Genomic DNA, 20,066 nt, shown 5'->3' with positions numbered 1-20,066 from the left:
GGGTCCGGCTGGGCCACGCGGGGACGCGGCTTCCCCGGTGCCTACCCCGCCCTCCCCGCAGAGCCCGTTTCCCTCCCGACCCCGCACTCACCCGCGCGGGTCTGGGTCGGGGCCAGGGCGGCCGCCAGCAGCAGGAGCAGCGTGTGTGGGGCCATCGCCCCCAACTCGGATCTGCGGAGACTCTTGAGTTCCGCGGTCTGGGACTTTACAGCCTGAGACCGCGGTGACGCTGGTTGGTTCCCCGGGATCGCGTCACTCAATGAGGGTGAGAACCGCCAAGTTGTCATCAGGGTCGGGGTAGAAGGACCTGACCCAGGTTAGGAGCTGGAGAAATGAAACTTGAGGACAGGGGAATCCCCAGCCCTGGGCTTCCCCACCCAGACCTCACCGCCTGGGGACTAAGACTTTGCCTGAGCCCTGTGCTGCGGGATGGAGCGCTGGGTGTCTTGGTGTCTCTGAGCTGCCTAAGGACAACTGCTTCTCAGGTCAGTCAGGGTGAAACCTAAGAGCATGAAGATTCCAGGTAAAATACACACAGCACTTAAAATGAATGTTCACGGAAACAGGTGCTGTCGGAGTCCTGGTGAATGTGTGGGGCTGCCATGCACACCTGCATCCGGCGGTTACTGGAATTTTCACGGCTCTGGTCACTTTTGACTTTGTTAACTGTGTTGTTCTATGTGAATCTCCCTGTAGGAAGGAGGCCCCCATTCAGCTCTGCTCTCACCTTCTTCTTCAGTTACCTGTGGATGGGATTTGAAGATCTCATTTCAAAATCCACAGACACAAAAAATTATAAATCTGAATTTTCTCCACAATACTGAACAGGGTAAAACCCCAAATCCCCAGTGTGCACCTCTGCCATGAGAGTCGCCCTCTGTCCAGTGTCCACACTGAACGGGATTGAGGAACTCAGGAGCTAACTCACTTGTCAGGTCCAGGGTCCCTCAAGCCCACGACATTCATCTCCCTGATCTCATAAAGTGAGAGTGAAGATTGGGGGGTGGGGGGAGCACAGGTTGTGTAACTTCTACCACACAGTCACCGTTATTCTCTTTATAGTTCCATTTCCTCTCTGCCTGTGGTTTATTCACTAATGCAACTGTACCATGGGAGTGTGTGCACACAGGGAAACGTGGAGTGTAGACAGGGTCAGTGTCCTGCTGTATTTGGTCTCCACAGGGGTCTCTTCCCGTGGAGGAGGGGGTCTACTGTGCTGAGACAATGACCCAGGTCCACACGGACAGTCTCAGGACTATGGAATGAAGATCTGTGTAAAACACAAGCACAGGGGCTGCGGAGATGGCTCAGAGGTAACCTGGCTCCCTTCACTGACACAAAGGTTACCACATGCAGTGATGATGCCACAGATGACAGGATGTGATCTTTACGGACAGCGCCCTCTGGTGGGACATTCCACACTCTCTGTCCATGCATTAAGTGACTGATGACTTTGCACAGGGAGGAACATATAACCTGCCCCAACTCCTGTTTAGAGAGCTCTCTCCATCATGGGGTCTACACAGTCCCAATGTGAGATCCGCAGAGTCTTACATTCCATGAATGACAGCCTTAAAGAGGATTTCCCACTGACTATGGAGTAGAGACTCTGTTGAATTGGTTGGACTTCCTGTGTTAATGGAGACTGCTTGTTCATTTCCCAGCTGCCCAGAAATCTGTATTAATTGCAATACTGTTTGGCCACTAGCTTAAGTGTATTTCTAATTAGCTCTTACATTATAAATCAACCCATACTCTATGAGGCCATGCCCCAGTAGGTGGGTAAACCTTCCTGCAGCAAGATGGTCCTCCAGTTACCCCACAAGGTCAGTCTGTCACTCATGGTGCTCACAGAGCTCCCCTCATAGAAGCCAGAGGAAAGGAAAAGAGCCACTGATGGAAGGGAACTGAAGATGAGCAGGGCTGGCTGGATACCACAGATAGGCAAGGTGTGGGGCACACTCCTTCATCCCAGCATGCAGGAGGCAGAGGCAGATGAATCTGAATTCCAAGCCAGATGGTCTACAGAGTGAGTTCCAGGACAGAGAGGGCTACTCAGAGAAACCTTGTGTCTAAAAAAGGAAAGACAGAAACAAAAGTAACAGTTCTGCCACTGACTGCTCCTCCTCCAGTCTGGCAATCTCATGAAGCAACCTGTGTGGGAAAGAAGTGCCCACAAGCATTGTGGCAGACATGGATGGTCCCGAGGCTGCTAACCCTGACCCAACATGTTAGCAAAGCCTGTCTGCAATGTGCGTGGAACCACCTGAAGCAGGCACCCAAGGATGCCACAATGACGCAGACACAAGGTCCTACATGTCTTAACATTTTGGGGTTGACTTCACTGAAATTCATCCCAGCAGAGGGCACCCGTACCCCTGGTTATGGTGTGCACTTTCCCACGCTGGGGAGGAGCCTTTCCTACACTCTCTACACTTTATGCACATGGTTCCACCCCCGATCACCAGGCTGTGTTGAGAGAATCAGGAGAACTTTGAAAATGGCACTACTAAACGCAGACAAAGAACAGACCTCCCCTGGCCAGAATCTCTGTCTAGGGTGCACTGCACACCTTGTAAATGTGTTTACTCTTTTTTCAAGATCACGTTTGGCCACACACTACCCCTGTCCCCAGAGGATTCAAACAACCTCTGAGAGTATGGGGCACACCCATGTCCACATCTTCCTGAGAGATTTGACTGAACAGAAAGGCCCATCCCACAGTTCTTAAAGTTGTATTTGCCAGTCACCAGATACAGCACAACCTCGCCACGGCTGCTGAGGACTTGAGTCAGGAATGAGCCACACAGACCAGTTTCTGAGATGACCCGGCTCAAAATGACCTCCAGATGGAGACGACAGCTTAGTCCTGCTCTGCCCCTGCTGTCTTCCCGTCCTAGGGACAGGATCCGTGCAGTCCTCCCTCGGCCTCTCTCCTCCTGTCACATAGGTCAGTCTGGAGAGCAACCTTGTCCAGAGCAACTCCAGTTCCTAGGCGCCATCAGTGGATCTAACTGTCCCCAGAGCTCTGCCTCCTCTCCTTCAGATGGGGCTTCTACTGAGGAACAGGCCGGTCATGGATCATCCCTCTGACCTCATTACTCTGTGGTGGAACTGTAAGGACATGAAACATTTTAAGGAACTTTTTGCTTGCTTAGTGGCTAATTAGGGCACTGTGTTCAAATGCAAGACCTCTAGGGCTGGTTGGAAACAGGATGTCTCGCTAGGGCGCTGAGCTCACCACAAAGTGCCCCTGGCATCCTGGCAGCGGACCACCTGTTAACACCTAGCTCTGTGGTCTATCACGGAACAGAAAAGTCGACCGCTTCGGGGAGGGCTTTGGGGATGGGAGGCCTGCTAGACATAACCACTTTGGGGAAGGGGCTTGTTAGAGATAAGGTACCTGCTCTTATGTAAGACTAACTCCTTTGACCCCAAATGAACCTGGCTTGCGGTTTTTGCCTGTTTAATGTCAGCCCCAAATGATGAGGGGCTCTGCTCCCTACTGTGCTGCGACGAGTAGGGGATGAGACCCCAGCCTGGCTGTGTAGAGCTCCGAATAAACCATGCTTTTGCATTCTGGACTTGACCGGATCCTGGTGGTCTCTCTGGGGTTGCGACTTGGGCACAACAGAACCAGTCACACCAGTACAACAGACTGGGATTCCTTGTGGAGACAGCCCCAAGGAGTGACATCCTAAGGACATCTGGCCAGAGGACAAAGGAATGAGTGGATTATAGGGGATCCATTGGTCTTAAATACTTGTCATCCATGACTTCATCATGGAAAGGTTTTGGAAGGCAGCTCCCACAGAGGGACAAGGAGCTAACTGTCCTTTGGTTGTGGGGGATGCAGGGGAACCAGGGAGGAATAATGTGGAAATGGACCACAGAAAGCCCTTTATCTGTCAAAGACATGTCTGAAAATGCTTGGTTTAGTCAATGCCAGCCATGAGCTCCTTACGCAGGCCAGGACTGTTGGGTATGCTCACGTGCAAGCCAGGCTACTTATACTGGGGTGGGAAGGACTTTGACCAGAGCCTGCCTGCAGTACAAAAGGGACAGGATCAACTGGGCCACCTTCGTGGGTCATAGGAAAAGCCCAGTGTGGGAGGAATGACAGTGTCTGCCACAGACTTGCTCAGAGAGCAGTCGCCCCTAATGGCACACACTGTGCCTTCCCTGGGAGCATTTGCACCTGCTGTCTGGGGGACGGCTGCAGACTGGGGTTCTCGGCCCTGGCTTAGATGTGCTCCCAGGAAGCAAGGTCCTGAAACACTTTCACCCCTTATGTTCAAGACACAAGAGACCCCTGTGCTTCTACCAGTGCTGATAGCAGCGACCCTGGCAGGTCCACAGCCACTGTTGCTGCAGCAATGGCTCCCAAGTTCAACACAGCTGATCTTACTCAGACCAAGGCAATCGCTCCAAGTTCCACACAGCTGATTTTACTCAGACCAAGGAAAATTTAACTGCTGTTCAGGAAAACACAGTCCCTCTTCAGAATGAGATAGATGTTAATCAGGAAGGAATAGAATGAGAAAATGTCAAAACATCGTCAGGAAGAATCAAGGTTCCAGGCAGAAACAAGAGCCAATGAAGTACAACACAGAAACAGGCCAGGAGGACCAGCCAATCTCTTCAGGATGAATTCATAATGTTTCATGGAAGTGTCGAGGAGGGGATGAAGTGTAAGGGAGAAAAGGCCAATGATTAGGCCCTGATTTGTTGACTTACTCACAGCAGTACTTGTACTGCCTGTTTGCCAAGTGTGGTTTCATTTGCTAAACGGCTGAACCTTTGGGCCATTGCCCTTAGCAACTTGCTAACTGCCACATAGGCTTCTGTAAATCTTCCTGCCCGCTTCATCTGGTGGTCTTAGAGTATAAAGTGAGAATGCAGGTGGACCCGAAGTCAGTGCCTTCAGGAGCTGCCTGGCTTCTGTCCCCTGGGGGCATCTTGTCTCTTCTTCTCTCATTGCTGTTGGAGTTCTTAGCCCAGAATGGTTCCTGCAACAGAATGGCAAATCTCTGCCAATTATGTCATGATAGGTCTACAAGACTAAAAGACTGAAGGAATAAAAGGACAGACATGTGACTTAAGAAAGAGCACCTGGGGCTGGAGAGATGGCTCAGTGATTAAGAGCATTGCCTGCTCTTCCAAAGGTCCTGAGTTCAAATCCCAGCAACCACATGGTGGCTCACAACCATCTGTAATGAGGTCTGGTGCTCTCTTCTGGCCTGCAGACAGAATATTGTAAACATAACAAATAAATAAATATTAAAAAAAAGAAAAAAAAAGAAAGAGCACCTGGGGCAGGCTGTGGTGGAGAAGCATCTGGGGCAGGGCTGCTGTGGAGAAGCATCTGGGGTAGGGATGCTGTGGAGGAGAATCTAAGGAGACAGCTGTCCTGGTTCCTACTTTTGGGTCTACTCATAGCCTAAGTCAGCTTTTCAGACCTTGAGTACAGAAGCATTTGATGTAATGGTGTCTTCTAGGTCACTGGCCATTGATCCCAGGTGCCATTGTCTCATCAGGATCAGCCGTCACCATCAACACTGGTGCAGCATCCACTACCTGGAGCCCATGGGCCTCCATAGTGCTCACGGTGAGACTCCTGCTTCCCAACCACTGGGATCAGCTTTAGAAAGGACTAGTGTTGGTGTCCTGGACCCTTGGGCACCTGGCACAGCCATCCTCTGCTTATGGTAAGCAGTTCCTTGACTATAGGCAGGTGCAAATGACCCGTTAGGATCAAGCTCCACCCACTCCCAATCTCTCTCTTCCCCTGCCTTCTTTTGAAGAGACAGGCAGATCTCTGCCTCTTTTCTCTCTTCCCATTCTGTGTCTGTCTGTCTGTCTGTCTGTCTGTCTGTCTGTCTCTCTCTCTCCCCTTCTAATTCCCTTTGTCTCAGGTAATCTCCACACTCAAACTCTGTCTGTTTGATGTATTTGTCTGCTCCTCACCCTCCGGGGTTCCTGTCATGTCATAACATAACAATGGTGAGAACTCAGCAGACTCTCTTGTAGCTGAGAGCACTGGGGGATCCTAAACCCTTCAATTGGGTCTCTCTTCCAAAGGGGATATCTGGAATTCTACTCCAACACTGGCAAACTCGGTAGCAACGGTAGGGCCCTCTGCCACCTCTGGCCATGCTGCCATGGGTGAGGATTCAGCTCTAGACTGTGGTTCCTCCCCTTCCAGCTCCAGCTGAAAGTCCCAGTACTGTGCAAGCACATGTCCCTTGGTCCCCTCCCCACATGATGACATGGGGTACGGCTGTGCCCACCCATTTCCCACGGCCCTTGGACTTTGTAGGTGATGCCCAAGGCCAGCTTGAGCCACGGTCCATGCTGAACTCTGGGTACTGGAGTTCAGTCTCTTGGGTCTTTTCTTTTCTACCTCACTCAGGGCCGTTTATCAACACTTTAATTTTGCCACTGATCCAGTAGTTGGAAATGTGACTTCTGCTCTTCATCCCTTCTCTCTTTGCTTGTCTGTCTGCCTCCTGCTCCTTACTAGTGATCCAGCCATGCTAAACTCTGCCTCGCTGGCAGCCTTCTGCCACCTCCCACCATGGCTAAGCCTGTCTGGGATGGATTCTACCTCTGCCTGGAAATGTTCTGTTTTGTTCTCCTGCTCAAAATGTCTCTGGTCTTGCCATGTGATGGAGGAGGGTCATCTGTCTATCTGTTGTTTCATTGGTTAATTAATAAAGAAAACTGCTTGGCCTGATAGGTCAGAACATAGGTAGGCAGGGAAGACAGAACAGAATGCTGGGAGGAAGAAGGCAGTGAGGCAGACGACATAGCTCTCCTCTCCAAGATGGACACATCTTGGTTAGATGATGGTTAGAATCTTCCCGGTAAGCCACCACCTTGTGGTGCTACACACATAAATAGAAATGGGTTAATCAAGATGTGAGACTTAGCCAGTAAGAGGCTAGAGCTAATGGGGCAAGCAGTGTTTAAATGAATACAGTTTCCGTGTAATTATTTCTGGGGCAAAGCTAGCCATGCGGGAGCCAGGCGGGACAAAAAGCAGACCTGCTCGCCTCATTACTACAGCCTTGTAGTCAAACTAATGACTATCTTACATATCACCACAGAACATTTGTTATAACTTATAAAGACATGGTGTTGGGGCACCGGTGCCATGAGGGGCAGTCAGTTCCATGAGGATCCTTGGTAATGGGTCATCTGAGGCCTTGGCAGGTCACCAGACACCTTGGCGGGTCCCCTTGGCAGGTGGGAGACCATGGCAGGTGAGAGACAGATAGATACATCATGAGAGAGAGAGAGAGAGTTTGGGTATAGAGTTTAGTGAGTTATAGAAGGGAAAAGAGAGGGGGAGAGCGAGAGGGAGAGAGAGGCAGCAGTTACCTCTTCAGAAGAGGGACAGGAGGAGAGAGAGCATGCAGGCTGGAGGAGGCAGGAGACCTGCTTGCCTCCGTGGAGTGGGGAGGTTGGAAGTAGGTGGGGATTAACTCTTAAAGGGACAGGGTACCAGGTGACAGACCAGGCCAGCAGATCATGACAACCTTCATCCAGCAACTGAGGGAAACAGAGGCAGAGACCTGCATCAGAGCACTGGACTGAGCTCACAAAGTCCAGCTGAAGAGTGGAAAAAGTGAGAATATGAGCAAAGAGGTCAAGTCTGAAACAGTTTAACTGAGCTAATAGGAGTTCACCAACTCCAGCCAGACCGGGTAGAAAACAGCATAGGTCCAAACAAGTCCCTCTGAATGTGGGTGACAGTTGTATGCCTGGGGCAGACTGCAGGGCCACTGGCAGTGGCACCAGGATTTATCCCTGCTGCTTGTAATGACTTTTGGGTATCCTAGTGTCTTTGGATGGATACCTTGTTCAGCCTAGATATAGTAGGGAGGGCCTTGGACCTTCCCCAAAGCAATGTGCCTTACTCTCTCTGAGGAGTGGATGGGGTGGAGTGGGGGCCTTAGGTGGAGGGAATGGGAGGAGGGGAGGGAGTGGGAACTGGGATTGGTATGTAAACTGAAAAAAGATTGTTTTCTTTTTTTTTAAATATTTATTTATTTACTTATTATGTATACAATATTCTGTGTGCCTGTAGGCCAGAAGAGGGCACCAGACCCCATTACAGATGGTTGTGAGCCACCATGTGGTTGCTGGGAATTGAACTCAGGACCTTTGGAAGAGCAGGCAATGCTCTTAACCACTGAGCCATCTCTCCAGCCCCAATGTGTAGCCCAGGCTGGCCTCGAACTCGTGATCCTCCTGCCTCTGCCTCCTTCAGCAAATCCTACCGGCTTGCGCCACCACTACCGGCTGTTTTCTTTTTAAAATAAATGAATAAATAAATTAAAAGAAATGTCTCCTCTACTATATGTCCTGTCTCTGCAGCTGCTGCACCATCCAGCCCAGAGGGCGCCTGAACTGGTCTTGTCCCATATCCACATTGATGATTATCTCAAATATCGCCATAGAAGCTTCATCCAATGATGGATGGAGATAGAGACAGAGACCCACATCAAAGCAATGAACTGAGCTCCCAAGGTCCAGTTGAAGAGAAGAAGGAGGCAGAAGATGAGCAAGGAAGTCAGGACCGCGAGGGGTTGGTCCACCCACTGAGACAGTGTGCCTGAGCTAATGGGAGCTCACTAAATCCAGCTGGACTGAATGAGCAGGGGATCAAACTCGACTCACTGAATGTGGCTGACAATGGGGGCGAACTGAGAAGCCATTGATAATGGTACTGGAACCTGTTTCTACTGAATATACTGGCTTTTGGGGGACCCCAATCTATTTGGATGCACACCTTCCTAGGCCTGGATGGAGTGGGAAGGCCTTAGACTTCCCACAGGGCAGGGTACCCTACCCTCTTTTAAGGATGGAGGGGGAGGGAGGAGGGTGAGTGGGAGAGTAGGAGAGGAATGGGAGGAGGGGAGGAAGTGGAAATTTTTGAATGGAAAAAGAAAAAAAAACCACCTATGAGTGAGTACATGTGATAATTGTCTTTCTGTATTTGGGTTACCTTACTCAAAATAATGTTTTCTAGCTCCATACATTTTTCTGCAAATTTCAAGATGTCATTATTTTTTTTCTGCTGTGTTGTACTCCATTGTGTAAATGTACCACATTTTCTTTATCCATTCTTTGGTTAAGGGGCATTTAGGTTGTTTCTAGGTTCTGGCTATGACAAACAAAGCTGCTATGAACATAGTTGAGCACATGTCCTTGTGGCACGATTGAGCATCTTTTGGATGTATATCCAAAAGTGGTATTACTGGGTCTTGAGGAAGGTTGTTTCTTAATTTTCTGAGAAATCTCCACACTGACATCCAAAGGGGTTGTACAAGCTTGCATTCCCATGAGCATTGCAGAAGTGTTTCCATTACTCCACAACCTCTTCAGCATAAGTTGTCATCAGTGTTTTTGATCTTGGCCATTTCTTCAGGTGTAAGATAGAATCTCAGAATTGTTTTGATTTGCATTTCTCTGATGACTAAGGATGTTGAACATTTCCTTAAGTGTCTTTCAGCTATTTTAGATTCCTCTGTTGAGAGTTCTTTGTTTAGGTCTGTACTCCATTTTTTATTGGATTATGTATTCTTTTGGTGTCCAATTTCTTGAGTTCTTTGTATATTTTGGAGATCAGACCTCTGTCTGATATGGGGTTGGTGAAGATCTTTTCCCATTTTGTAGGCTGTCGTTTTGTCTTGTTGACCATGCCCTTTGCTTTACAGAAGCTTTTCAGTTTCAGGAGGTCCCATTTATTAATTGTTTCTCCCAGTATCTGTGCTGCTGGGGTTATATTTAGGAAGTGGTTCCCTGTGCCAATGTGTTCAAGTGTACTTCCCACTTTCTCTTCTATAAGGTTCAGTGCGGATGGCTTTATGTTGAAATCTTTTATCAATTTGGACTTGAGTCTTGTGCATGGTGATAGATATGGGTCTGTTTTCATTTTTCTACATATTGATATCCATTTATGCCAGCACCACTTGTTAAATATGCTTTTTTTTTCCCATTTGATTTTTTTGCTTCCTTGTCAAAGATAAGATGTTCGAAGATGTGTGGATTGATATCCGGGTCTTCTATTTGGTTCCGTTGGTCCTCCTGTCTGTTCTTATGCCAATCCCAGGATGTTTTCAGTCCTATAGCTCTGTAGTAGAGTTTGAAGTTAGGGATTGTGATACCTCCAGAAGTTCTTTTATTGTACAGGATTGTTTTGGCTATCCTGGACTTTTGCTTTTCCGTATGAAGTTGAGTACTGTTCTTTTGAGGTCTTTGAAGAATTTTGCTCGGATTTTGATGGGCATTGCATTGAATCTGTAGATTGCTTTTGGTAAGATTGCCATTTTTACTATGTTAATTCTGCCTACCCAAGAGTATGGGAGATCTTTCCACTTTTTGGTGTCTTCTTCAATTTCTTTTTCAAAGATTGAAAGTTCTTGTCATACAAGTCTTCCACTTGTTTGGTTAGAGTTACTCCAAGGTAGTTTATGCTATTTGTGACTACTATGAAGGGTCTCTGATTTCTTCCCCAACCATTTCATCATCTGTATACAGGAGGGCTGCTGACTTTTTTTGAGTTAATATTGTATCTTGCTACATTGCTGAAAGTTTTTATGAGTTGTAGAAGTTCCTTGGTAAAATTTTTGGGATCACTTATGTAAACTATCATATCATCAGCAAACAGGAAAGTTTGAGTTCTTCTTTTCCAGTTTGTATCGCCTTGATCTCCCTTTGGTGTCTTATTGCTCTAACTAGGACCTCAAGAACTATATTGAATAGAAATGAAGAGAGTTGACAACCTTGTCTTGTTCCTTATTTCAGTGGAATCGCTGGGAGTTTCTCTCCATTAAGTTTGATGTTGGCTGTTGGCTTGCTGTATATTGCCTTAATTATGTTTAGGTATGTTCCTTGTATCCCTGCTCTCTCCAAGACCTTTATCATGAAGGGTTGTTGTATTTTGTCAAATGTTTTTTTGGCATGTAATGAGATGATCATGTAGTCTTATTTTTCAGTTTATTTATATGGTGGATTAGTTGACAGATTTTCATATGAACCATCCATGCATCTGTGGGATGAAACTGACTTGGTTATGGTGGATGATGGCTCTGATGTGTTCTTGCATTCGATTTGCCAGTATTTCATTTAGTAATTTTGCATCAATGTTCATGAGTGAGATTGGTCTGTAATTCTCTTTTTTAGCACCGGTACCTGACTTCATTCTCCCTCTGTGCCTCAGTGCTTCTCTGCTACAGGCTCACATCAGCCCAGGCTCTGATGGGTGCGAGGAGGAGCGTGGAATTGGTTACTCCAATAGCAGGTTTGCCACTATTGCACCAGAGGTCACATCTTTTCTGACCAGTGAGTCGTGCAGCACACAGGAACCACAGCTGAGGAAGCCCTGATGACAACCCTCCCCCAGTTCCCGCAGCACACAGGACCCACAGCTGAGGAAGCCCTGATGACAACCCTCCCCCAGTTCCCGCAGAACCTTCCAGCTCTGTGCACACTCTATAGCAGGGAGGATGCTTCCAGTCAGTTCCCACCTGGTGTCTCTATGTCCTGTAATTAGAGTGTGCGGTTCGTCAACAACTGGTCTTGTTACCTGGTTCTTGTGGGCAACCAGGGGCACTGGCAATTTCCTGTGTTGTTTGTGTGGCCTCTGGCTGACAACTCAAGGAGATGGCTCAGCCCTGACACTGGGTGCCATTTTTAATAACCCCTGGTTTGAGGAACAGACTTTTGCAGAAAGCATCTCACTGAATATCTCTGGTTGGCTTGGAACTTGCTGTACTGTGTAGACCAGGCTCACCTCAAACTCGCAGAGATTTGCTGCCTCCACCCCCTAAGTCTGTGTTTTTTATTTAGAGGGATTTTTTTCATCCCCATGGCCCACTGTTTGATTGGGTTATTTGATTTCTCAATGTCTAGTTTTTGAGTTCATGTGTACTCTGGATATTAATATCTGTCTGATTAAAGCTGCAGGCAAAGACGTTCTGCAGGCTCTCTTCACTCTGGTAACTGCTTCCTTTGCTGTTCAGAAGACCGTGAATTCCATGAGGTCCCACTGTTGACTGGTTTCCTATTCAGAGACTGCTCCTCTGCCTCCATCTAAAGGTGTTTTTCCTGCTTCCTTCTAGTCTCCTCAGAGTTCCGGGTCTCACACTGGGGTGTCTGATGCATTGGGGGCTGGTTTGAGAGCGGAGAGAGAGCTGAGGACTGAGCTTCATTCTTCTACATGAGACACCGCTTTCTCAGCACATTTGATGAAGATATTTTTTCTTCTCCACTGTGCAGCTTTGGCACCTTGTCAAAAGTCAGGTGACTGGAAACTGAGGAATGACGCAGAGGTTAACAGTGCTCACAGTCCTTGTAGAGGACCTGGGTTCTAAACCCACCACATTCATGGTGGTTCACAGTCATCTGTAAGTCCAGTTCCAGAGGGCCTGAGGCCTTCTTCTGACTTTCTAGGGCACTAGGCACACATGTGTTCACATACGTACATGCAGGCAGAATACTCACACACATACAATTTTTGTTCTGGTACTATGCTGTTTTTATTTAGAGTGTAGCTTGAATTCTGATATGCTGATATTTCTACTTTTTTTGTTTGTTTAATTTTTTTGGTGTTTGGAGACAGGATCTCACTATGTAGTCCTGATGGCCTGGAACTCATTATGAAGACAAAACCAGCTGATCTCAAGCTGGCAGACATCCACCTGCCTCTGTCTCTCTACTGCTGGGAAGACACAGCTAAGAAAGATATCCTGGATGGGAAGCCTTGGGACAGCCACAGGCCTGGGATATCTGGCTCCATGGGTGCTGGAGAATTGTCTGTATTCTGTCAATCATGTTTTAAATAAATGCTGATTGGCCAGGCAGAAAGTATAGGTGGGTCAACCAGACAGGAAGTAAATGCGGGGCAATGAGAGAGAACAGGAAAATTCTAGGAAGGAGGAAGCCCATTCCTCCCACTCCTGCCCAGATCACTGAAGAAGCAGGATGTGACCTGCCTGGCTGAAAAAGGCACTCAGTCATGTGGCTAACATAGATAAGAATAATGAATTAATATACATTATAAGAGCTAATACAAACCTGGGCTAATGAGCCAATCAACTTATAACTTATGGAGACCTCTGTGTGATTTTCTTTGGGGCTAAGCAGCTGTGGAAACCGGGCAGGACAGAAACCCCAACAAGCAGGACCCTCATGTTACATTCTAGCCTCTGGGCTCTGCTTCTTATCCTCTCTGTGGGCAGAACCTCTGAGGACATAAATGTGAGATTTTCCCCTCCCCGAGGCACACATCATCCTGACAGCTTTTCACATAGAGTCAGGTGAGGTGAGGCCCTGGTTTTGGAAGGAGTGTGGTGGTTGGAAGAAAATGGCCCCAAATGTCACTGTGAGGAGGTGTGGTTTTGTTGGAGGAACTGTGTCACTGTGGCAGTGGGCTTTGAGTTTGCCTGTGCTCAAGCCATTCCCAGTGAGAGAGACCACTTCCTATTGTTTGCCTATCAAGATGCAGGACTCTCAGCTCCTTCTCCAACACTATCTGCTTGCATGTCACCATGTCACCATGCCACACCATGATGACAATGGACTAAACCTCTGAACTGTAGGCCCCACCTTCAGTTGCCATGGACCAGCTCAGTGAAGCCACTCAGACCGTGGGAGAAGCAGTGTCTTGGTACTCAGGAAGGCATGAGGTCGGGGATGACACACAGACACAACACACAAGAGAGTGGTTTGAATCTGCTGCGATTTTACTGAATTCATGTTTTCATTATATAGTATTCAAACAAAGAATAAATCAGAAGGTCATGTATCATAAGTACGAAAGCTCCTTTCAGTCACATTAGCGATTTCTAAGAAGAGCATATTATCAGGAACAGGTGTTAGACATAAAACATCCTTTGAAGAGGAACTCTTGTCCCTGGGAACATAAACCTCAGACAAGTGGTTTTATCTTAAGTATAGAAAGTTTCTGTTTCATCATCGCTATCATGGCCCTTCCCCTTTCTAACCTTTTCTTTATCTCATCTAGTGACCAAATATGCTTAACAGCTCTCTGCACCTGTTGCAATATACTCTTTTATATCTTCTTATGCAGCAGACATCATGGGGGCTGGGATCTAGCAAGCCTATTCATAAAATTCAAAGTATAATATAACACTCTTTGTCCATCAACATTAACCCATCTATTCCCTTGCTCATCATACACCCTGTGTATGACAGGGGTTCTGCTGTAGTCTTATACATTCCCATACTGTGCTTCCCTATCCCAGAGCTGTTCCTGAAGAGATAATCCTTGTCTTGTAGATATATAGAATATCATTACTATAAAAGAGATTGTGCAAAGCCCATATCCCGCATAGCCAGCTAATCGAGAAACCCGTCTATGCCTCAGCAGTGGCTAATACCAGGCCATCTGCCATTGACCTCCAGGAAGCCTAGTCCCATGGGACACATAGCTCCTGTCCGGCATATTGACGTATGTCATGTCACACAGGCAACACTGGAGTTGGTGTGGCACCCAGTCAAATGTTTTCCCTTATAAGACTTGCCTTGGTCATTATATCTCTTCACAGCAACTGAAACCCTAACTAAGACAGGTGTCCATGTCATATTTAGCATCCCAGAACACTTGACCACCCGGATCATGTCCCAGTGGACATAGTGTGGTCAGTCTCAGTGATTTCCTGACTCTAATGCTACTCATGATTCTTTTCAAAGCCGTCCCTCTGAAGCAGGTATCCCATCTTCACCCTGGGCACCTGAGGTGCTGCCATCTCCCCACTGAACTTGAGGCCCTCATCTTGGTGCCCCATACTGCCCAGTGTGGAGAGCAGAGGGTATGATGAGGCTCCCCTTCCATGATTGGGATCAATCCCTTAAGGTGTCAGAGTGGACTTTGGGGCTCCAGTCTGCTGTGATTGACTAGGAGCTGTGGACCTAGAAGCACACAGAGGGAGACTGGCCATGGGGGTGTCAATTGTGAGGCCACAACTGAAGTGGATGTGGGGGCAGCAGCAGCCATAGGGAGGCTTCCTTTGTGTCCGGTGCCCACTTTTCAGTGCCTGTTCAGGGCATTCCTCCCTCCTTGGAGGTCAGGTGTGTGTGGGGTCAGGTGTGTGTGAGAATCTTTCCTGAGATATGCTGAGTCCCCAGACCCACAGGGTCAGTGTTGGATCCCACCCTTCTCTCTGTCCCTCAGTATCTATTCGAAGCTCTCTTCCGCAGCCAGCACTACGCCCTCCTCGACAATTCTTGCTGTGAATATCTTTTCATCTGTGAATTTTTTGTTGTATCTGGCCCAGCTGCACATGACCTATTCCACGCTGTCATGGGCCACGCACTCGCCATGACCCTGGTGAGCCCCTGGATTCTGTGTTTTACCCTCTGTTCTCAGGGCTCCCCCACATCCAGTGGGGTCACAAGTGGCAGGAGTGTCCCATTCTAAAAAGTCTAAGCCTTTACCTCACAGCATGGCCCCCTAGGAGATCCTTAGAACTCGGGGGACCTGCTACTTCCTCTGTGTTTTTCCACAGCAGAGAACAACACCTCTAAATCCTGGCCCCTTATCTCCATCCTAAGATCAGCACTGGCTTCTGCTGTGAGTTGAGGCCAATGAGCAAGTCAGGGGCCCTGGGGTGTCTGTGGGCAGGAAAGGTGGTATCTTCCCAGCCAGCGCCTTTTCCCCTAGAAATGTACCACCATTTGCTCATAGCCACCTGAACAACAAGCTGACATCAGATCGTCTGCCTGTTGCTGCACCACAGAAACACCTGGAGTCCTACCTGGCCGACTGCTACGACGCCATTGCCGTTTTTCTCTGCATCCACATTGTTCTCCGACTCTGCAACATTGCAGCCAAGAGGGACGTGCCTGCTCTGGAGAGCTGGCTGTGCTTTGATGTGGGATTTCCTTCTGTTTGCTGTGATTACCATTGCCAAATAAAGGAAGTGCTTTGAACCTATAGTAGAATTATAGGGGAACAGAGTGAGGCAGGGAAAACCAAGTTGAATGCTGGGAGAAAAAAGGGGGAAATCAGAGAGGGGCCATGGAGCTGCTGCTAGAGACAGACTCTGGGAATTTTACCTGGTAAGCCACAGCCTCGTGGTGATACACAGATTAATAGAAATAGGTTATATTAATATGTAAGTGTTAGACAATAATAAGCTAGAGCTAAAGGGCCAAGCAGTGATTTAATTAATACAGTTTCTGTGTGATAATTTTGGGGCTAAGTTGCCAGGAACCAATAAGCAGCCCCTCCTACAATAGCGCTCTGGTCCTGGGTTCCTATAGACTTCAGCTTTTTGTCTTACACAGACAACTCCATCCTGACCATGGCTGTTCCTCACCTGATATGCTACACCCTTATTTCCATGTGTGTTTAGAGAAAGCATTGGTGTCACACACACGCACCCCTGTATCCCACTCACCATTCCCCTGAAGGGTGCTGTGCACCCACGGCCTGCCAGCCCCTTAACCAGCTGACCTTTGGTTCTGATTAAGCCTGCAGGTACTGGGAGCATGTGCTTGCCTTGCTGTGGCCTCGGTTTGAGCTGATCCTGGCGATGAATGTCCAGAGCTTCCTCAGCACCGACCCCCAGCGTCGGGGGGCTGGACACTCGGCCCCACTATGTGAGGGCCGGTGAAGGTACAAGGGAGTCTTGTGGTCACACTTAGTGGTTTTTGACACTGGAGAAGGAAGGACTGGGGACAGGAGCTGCAGAGGCAGCTGGGAGGTTGTGTCTGCCAGGCAGGCTCATGGGAGTCTTCCCTCCCTGGTCCTAGCTCACACGCTGCTATGCTGAGTTCTTCTCCGCGCTGGTCAGCATCAACCAGACCATCCCCAATGAACGCACCCTGCAGCTGCTGGGACAGCTACAGGTGGGGCTGGCACACAGACTTCCCAGTATGGGGAGGGCCCTGTGATTGGGCTTTCTCACTTGCTGCCTCTGTTTGGCTTTTGCAGTGGAGGTGGAGAATTTTGTCCTCCGAGTGGCCACAGAGTTCTCCTCCAGGAAGGAGCAGCTTGTGTTTTTGATCAACAACTACGACATGATTCTGGGTTTGCTGATGGTAAGGCCGCTCCTCTATGGGATCCCCATGGCTTGTCAGCTCCACTAGCTCAGTGCTTTGTCTGCAGTGTGGGGTGGCGGGAGGTGCTGGCGTGAAGGGTGTCCCCAAGTTCCTCACTCAGTGTGTCTCCTTAGGAGCGGGCTGCTGACGACAGCAAAGAGGTGGAGAGTTTCCAGCAGCTGCTCAATGCTCGGACACAGGTGGGGCCTGGGAGTGGCAGGGAGACCTGGGTGCTACTGGGCTGACCTCAGTGTGCAGTCGCTATTGCAGGGAGACCTGGGTACTACTGGGCTGACCTCAGTGTGCAGTCGTTATTGCAGGGAGACCTGGGTGCTACTGGGCTGACCTCAGTGTGCAGTCATTATTGTTGCTCACTGCCTTGTTACTAGTCTGTCATTTCATTTTAGTGATATTAGTAGCTTAAAGGCAAAATAAAACTGTACCTGTGCATGTGTGTGTGTATGTATGTGTGTGTGTGCACATGCCAAAACAAACAGTTCTGCTTTGTAGGAGATTATTTGTGTGTGTGTGTGTGTGTGTGTGAGAGAGAGAGAGAGAGAGAGAGAGAGAGAGAGAGAGAGAGGCACATGTCATGAAACATATGGATATCAGAGGACAATTTCAGGACTGGGTTCCTTTCCTGCTTCTTCCACTTTGTGTTCTGGGTACCAGTGCCCAGCACTGTTCCCCCTGAGCCAATTCATTGGCTCTTGGTTTTGGAAGAGGAAATCCTTGGGGACTTTGAATCCACCTTGGGAGATCACCACCTACAAGTGGAAGACTAACAGAGGCTGGCTGCTTTGTGGAGGGGCACCTCCTAGTCATCCCAGTTCAAGATGGGGTCCTTTGGTCCCAGACTCCTTACTCTGTGTTCTGGCTCCACTGCTTCTGTGATTGCATCTCAGCTCTTAGGACAGAGCTGTGGAGGTTTCCTCTACTCTTCTGTAGCCTGGTGAACCCTTGGTCTTCTTTTGAACACTAACCCATCACCTCCCAGCTGGGGTTTAATTTGTCTCTCTGTCTGTCTCTCTGTTTGTCTGTAGGAAATAATAAGAACTAATGTGCTGACAGCTTCCTCTCCTTTGTCCTGGCCTTTCAAGCTCTCCAGCATTTCCTTACTGTAGGCCTATCTGGGTCCCAACCTGGTGGGCATCCAGGAAGAAAGGAAGGGTGGTGACCTATGACCTGTCACGGCTTCAACCCAGGGGTGGTGGATAGCTTAGGAGCAGACTGCTTTGTAGCTCTCCAGGATGGTGGCACACGTCATAAGACCTGGGAACATGGACAGCTGTGGGCACTGTCCTGAGGGCTAGCATGGGAAAAGTTTACTACTCTGGGATTGTCTGTGCAGTCCCTAAGTAATGTCACAGCTCCTCTGAGGGTGGAGGGTCTGCAGCACCTGCACCCAGACATTGGGGCATGGGTGGACCTGGCTCCAGAACACATCCTGTCATTTTCATTTGACCCAGACCCTCCTGCTGCCCTGCTTCTGTGCCCAGTGAAGACCACAGCAGTGGTTCCCACCTTCCTAATGCTGCATCCTTTAATACAGTTCCTCACATTGTGGTGACCCCAGCCATAAAATTATTTTCATTGCCACTCCATAACTGTAATTTTAGTATTGTTATTAATCATAATGTAAATATCTGTGTTTTCTGTTGGTCTTAAGCAACTCCTATGAACGGGTCCTTCAACCCCCAAAGGGGTCGTGATCCCCAGGTTGAGAACCACTTCTATCTTAAAGGACATTCCTTGACCAAGTCCTTTTTGGGAGGTTTCAAGAAGTTTCTCTGTGCAGTCCTGGTTGTCCAGTAACTCACTGTATAGACCTCAAACAGAGATATGCCTACTCTGCCTCCTGAATGCTGGGATTAAAGACATAAACCACCATCCAGCAACCTGACCAAGTTCTAACCAAAAGCCCATATGGTTTTAGACCTGTATTGCCAGCTAATTGGGAGACTGAGGCATAGGATGTAAAACCTGTTTGGGTTACAGAATAAGTTCAAGGCCAACCTGGACCAGGTTTTAAAAGTAGAGGTGGGGGCAGGGAGACGGCTCAGCGGGTAAGAGCCCTGGCTGCTCTTCCAGAGGTCCTGTGTTCCATTCCTAGTATCACATGGTAGCTCACAGCCATCTATCCTGGGATCTGGTGCCCTCTTCTGGCGTGTAGGTGTATGTGCAGAAGAGCACCATATAATAAGATAAATCTTAATTTTAAAAAAAAGGTCAGGAATGCAGTTCAGTGGCAGGAAGCTTGCGAGGCTGACAGCAATCCCTAGGTTCCTTTTACAATGTGTGTGGGGGGGAGAAGCTATCCAGAAAAAATAATAACAATTTGACGTCATTTCCTCCTCACTCACTTTCAGGTTCTTGGCCAGTGGCCGCTCTGAGCCCTCACCTAAGGATCTGGCTGTTGAAGCCCAGAGAAGGGAAAGGAAGGAGGAAGACTCTGAAAGCCGCTCTTGATTGGACCGTATGTCTGTGGGCGGAGTCAGTGCTGTCCTTATGGAGCTTGCCTAGTCCACCTCATTTCCCCTTCCTGGTTCCCAGTTCCAGTTTTTCCAGTCTCCCTCTGGCTCCCAGGATCCTTGAGGCTCACCCGGCACAGCACTAGGTTGGGGGCCACAGGCTCACCCCAGACCCAGCCCTGGGAATCCTTCATGGTCCTTTCTAGCTTGCCAGGCCTTAAATATCTACTGCACCGCCGCCGCCCCGCCCCCTCCCCAGGTGTCAGTCTTGGGGATCCCTGTGTTCTGGTCTCACCTTATAGCCCTGGCTGTCCTGAACTTGCTATGTGGATCAGGAACTCAGATATCTGCCTGTCTCTGCTGTCTGACCACTGGTTTTAAAGCTGTTCCCAAAGAATCCGGGACCCTTTTTTTGGGTTACATCAAACCAAGCGAGTGGGGTTGAGGTGTAGTTCAGTTAGGACTAACTCAACACACACGGTTAAATCCCTGGCAACATCAACAACTAAAGAAAAAGAA

At 48.6% G+C, this 20,066-nt stretch overlaps 1 protein-coding gene, 1 long non-coding RNA gene and 1 pseudogene across 4 annotated transcripts in view; 2 read left to right on the top strand and 1 right to left on the bottom strand.

Annotated features, from left to right (window-relative positions):
- LOC126495552 (H-2 class I histocompatibility antigen, Q10 alpha chain-like) overlaps window positions 1-442 on the bottom strand; it is a 35,561-nt gene extending 35,119 nt beyond the window's left edge. For both annotated transcript variants that reach the window (XM_050133145.1, XM_050133146.1), the window contains exon 1: window positions 92-442. In XM_050133145.1, the coding sequence (XP_049989102.1) occupies window positions 92-287 (196 nt within the window). In that variant the 5' untranslated portion in view covers window positions 288-442. The remainder of the gene's footprint in view (window positions 1-91) is intronic.
- A 598-nt stretch (window positions 443-1,040) lies between these two features.
- LOC126495555 (uncharacterized) lies at window positions 1,041-8,832 on the top strand. Of its 2 annotated transcripts, none has more exons than XR_007590167.1 (3): window positions 1,041-3,116; window positions 5,538-5,708; window positions 8,383-8,832. It is a non-coding gene; the product is annotated as an uncharacterized lncRNA (long non-coding RNA). The 2 variants fall into 2 exon arrangements; XR_007590166.1 differs by having other exon boundaries at window positions 5,499-5,708.
- A 3,836-nt stretch (window positions 8,833-12,668) lies between these two features.
- On the top strand, window positions 12,669-17,321 carry LOC126495557 (vacuolar protein sorting-associated protein 52 homolog; annotated as a pseudogene).
- The last annotated feature ends 2,745 nt before the right edge of the window (window positions 17,322-20,066 follow it).

Source organism: Alexandromys fortis, unplaced genomic scaffold, assembly GCF_014885135.2.
Source record: "Alexandromys fortis isolate MF-2015 unplaced genomic scaffold, M_Fortis_MF-2015_v1.1 scaffold_522, whole genome shotgun sequence".
Lineage (NCBI taxonomy): Eukaryota > Metazoa > Chordata > Mammalia > Rodentia > Cricetidae > Alexandromys > Alexandromys fortis.
The sequence above is the reverse complement of the archived record's forward strand: the minus strand, read 5'-3'. Positions and strand labels throughout refer to the sequence as shown.